This window comes from Phalaenopsis equestris, unplaced genomic scaffold (genome assembly GCF_001263595.1).
Source record: "Phalaenopsis equestris unplaced genomic scaffold, ASM126359v1 Scaffold000210, whole genome shotgun sequence".
Lineage (NCBI taxonomy): Eukaryota > Viridiplantae > Streptophyta > Magnoliopsida > Asparagales > Orchidaceae > Phalaenopsis > Phalaenopsis equestris.
The window spans coordinates 863024-866955 of NW_018164652.1; the positions used below are offsets into that span (position 1 = coordinate 863024).

A 3932-nucleotide genomic window follows, 5' to 3' on the forward strand; every position below is an offset into this window, starting at 1 on the left:
CAGTATAATGTGTACTTATAGGTAATTGTAGCTTATAATAGAAAATGAAATTCTAAAAATATTTACATCAACTTCTCCAGGAACATGAAAAACTCATAAAAGCAAGCCATTCCTGAAGCATCAGATTAAAACATGTAGTCTCCAACCATGAAAGTTCTTTCAGAGAAGTGGATATTAAACAGGAAACAATGCAAGCTCCATCAAAGCTAATTCTTTTCAGATGTTCAAAGCATGACGAAACCCATGTTTGAGTGCCTCTTCCTCAAGACCAACAATTTCCAGAAAAGCTTTGCGTAGCCCCTCTTTTGCAATCCTGTAAATCTCTACTGAGGCTGCTCCCTTCTCAGCAACCTTTAAAGCATCTCGGAAGATATCGCGATATCGTAAAATCGGAGATTCTTGAGAGTAATTTTGACTTTCGACATCTCTTTCGTCCAAGACAATCCCACTCTTTGCCTTCTTTGTCCACCTCTTCAGAATATAATGTTCTGGTAGCAAAATCACACCGTTGCAGAAGAAGACTGTAAGCACATGCTTACATAATAAACCAGATGACTCAAACTTGTAACAAGTGCAGACAACTTTTTTCTCCGATTCATTAAAGGCAACAATTTGCCTTTTATGACCATCTCCGTCCCTTTCGACAGTATATTTGCTGATAGTACCTTCCTGAAATTTGACAGCATAGTGATCCAAGGCTTCAACCAATTCAGCCTGAAATCTTTCAAATACTGACCTTGTGTAGATACTGGCTGCTTGTTTCTCCATATGCAAATCTGTCTTCAGAATCTGTTGGGAATGCAACGCATCAAAATCGTCGTGCATTTCCTTCTCGTACCGAATATCCATTTCTTGATTAAACTTAGAAATGAAAGCTGGCAGGGAGATACTTGTGTCGAAGTTCTTTCGGAAGAAAGTGTTCATACTTTCTGATCTTTGAGTGGTGTATAATTCTGCAAAGAATGAGTCCTTCAGATATGCAGGAACCCATTTATTACGAATATTGTATACTAGCTGCAACCAGGCATTTTCCCTAAGATTATATTTGTCAATAACCAGCTTCCAACATGCTTCAAACATATCAGCTGTTTCACACTCCAAGACATATCTTTTTAGCTCTTCAGGCAGAGTAGTATACCTCGAGTAAACATCAGAGAGCTTCTTCTTGCATCTAGATAAGATACGCCATTTGCAGATTCTGTGGCAAGCAGTAGGGAATACCTTTGCAACAGCAGCTCCCAAAGCCTTGTCTTGATCAGTGGTTAACGAGATTGGATGGCGTCCTGACATTGCAGTCAACCAAGTCTCAAACAACCAAGCATAGGATGATTCAGTCTTGTCTAATATCAATGCACATCCAAAATTAACAGGTTTTAGATGATGATTGACACCACTGAATGCAGCGAACGGCATCATATTCTCATTCTTCTTGTATGTTGTATCGAATACAACAGCATCGCCGAAGTACTTGTAAGCAATTCGAGCTCTTGAATCAGCCCAAAATATGTTGGCCAAGCAATTCCTATCATCCACATTCATTGAATAGAAAAAACCAGAATTCTCGGCTTGAATTTTCTTGAAATGCTCCAGGAGACCCTGAGCACCTCCTTCCCCAAAAATCTTCTGCCTCATCTCTCTCAAAAAGTTGTCATGTTCACGATCCTTCCCGGATAATTGGTTAAGCTGGATTTCACGCACTTTATCTGGACTAACAACAACATGAGTGTGCTCCAACACCAATTTAGTAATAACCCATCTGTCTGCACCTCTGCGAACCACCTCCATCATTGCAGGGCATCCATCCCTTATCGAGAGACGCTTCCTCTTCTTCTTGTTAGTCAATTCAGTGACCTTCTTTTTGTGATGGCCTTCCTTCAAACAAACAAATCTCTTCATGACTAAAACCTCAACTCCCTTTCGTCTCTCACTGCGAGACCTGGCGACACGGATTCCAAACCCAAGTTGCAGCGCATAAGCATTGTAAAACAACCTGGCAACAGTATCAGACTCAAACTCCATTCCAAGATGAGGGTCCTGATTCTTCACATCTGCTTCAGATACAATGAGCTCATTTCCAATGGAATGCACAAATGCTAAAGAATTATCCTGGTGGTTGAAGAAATGAAGGGTAGCGGCAACTTCTCCAGCCTGCTGCTCCACATCAGAGGTCATGATATCTTTTTCTAGATCAACATTGTCTTCGATCAGTTCATCATCCTCGCTCGAAGTGTGCTCCATCAACCTGTGCAGTATGCACAGAGAAATCGCATGAAATCAGAAGTTTAAAATTCGTATAAAAGAGCCGTCTTTATCAACTGAACTGCAAATTTTCCACATTAAAACAGAAAGTATCATATTTTTTAGCCTAGCCAGGTTGAGTTGGGGAATGCCACACGGAAAGGTTGTAGCTTTGCAAACAATAGGAACTAGGGTTTCTGAGTTGAGAGTATGGGATTAGAATCAAGGATGAGAAGAAAGTGAAAAAAGAGGCGGAATACTTGTAAGCGCAACCTAGAAAACAAAGGAACTTACTTTATTTTTAGAGTTTACAGGAATCGGCAACTGAGGAGTGCTTCACCTTCCTCGAGATGTCAACTTTAAGACGCCACTAGGAATCAAAGTAGAACTGCAAGATGGAAGAACCTTAGTAAGCGTATCAATAAAGAAAGACCTTCTTTCTTGGATGATGGTTTATTGCCAGGAGAACTAGGGGCACTGAGGACTTGTTTGCTCTGGGTATCTCCCGATCTACAGGTGTTGACGCAACTACCGTTGCCGTTGTGGGATTCTAGAGTGTAAAAGCAGTTGGCAGGCATTAGAAGAACTAGAAATTGTTGTATGCCGGTGTCTAATCCTGATCAGGATATATTGTAATTTTTTTTTCTAAAAAAATTTTAAGCGGGGCCCACTAAAATACATCCTACGGTCAGGATCGCAGAGATGCATGCGGTGTCCGTCTAAATTTTTTTTCTAAAAAAATTTAAGCGGGGCCCACTGAAATACATCACGGTCAGGATCGCAGAGATGCATGCGGTGTCCGTCCGCATGCAATAATTTTTCCAGAAGAACAGACCTACTTTCACGTTAAATTTTGAAGGAGCGGCTGATGTGTCTCCTGCAGATCAAAGGCGAATTAAATTTTTGAAAAGATTATAGATGATTAATTTTCTTTAATTTTTTGTTCTAATTTTATATTTTTAAAAATAATTTATCTAAATTTTTTTTTGCAATCTTTCATTTTTATCAAACATATAAAACTTTGATGTGCCATCGATAATTTTTTATCAAGTATGTTGTATTTTTTTATAAGTAATGTTATATGTTCAAATTCAAAATCAACCAAAGCTCTTTTTTTTTTGCAATCTTTCATTTTATCAAACATATAAAACATTGATGTGCCATCAATAAATTTTTATCAAGTAAGTTGTATTTTTTTATAAGTATGTTATATGTTCAAATTCAAAATCAACCAAAGCTCTCATTTTCAACAAATTTATAGTCAATGTAAACATCTTAACAATACGAGCCTGATGGTATCAAAGTTGGGTCAATCTGAGTCCAATCAAATCAAAATTTAGTCATTAAAATACATTCAAAAGTTTTGGATCATTAATTGAATGATCAAATGAACTTTAAATTTGACATATTTTGAATTAAATCGAGTGTCTCGATAAGAGAAATCCAACAGGCCTAAGATCACTCAATTCGGCGCTTTTTATGACACTCAAATTATTAAAAAAATTCCAACGCTCAACAAGATCAAAAAGGGCAGTGTAATCAGGTGGTTGGGGAAGTTATTATCCAAAAGTCCAAAACGTCCCTCCTCTAGAGGCTATAAATAGACCATGTCTTTTCATTTGAGCTCGTTCTGGAAGCAGCTAACCACCGTCTATCAGTCACCATCAACTAACACTAGTTGTCACCGTCTATTG

General features: G+C 38.3%; 1 protein-coding gene across 1 annotated transcript; it reads right to left on the reverse strand.

Annotated features, from left to right (window-relative positions):
- Window positions 1-2785, reverse strand: LOC110023110 (protein FAR1-RELATED SEQUENCE 5-like; the record flags this gene model as incomplete). Its single annotated transcript, XM_020722349.1, is given in 2 exon segments — window positions 1-2242; window positions 2533-2785. A coding segment is annotated over 1 exon segment (2022 nt). The 3' UTR covers window positions 1-216.
- Window positions 2786-3932: the final 1147 nt, after the last annotated feature.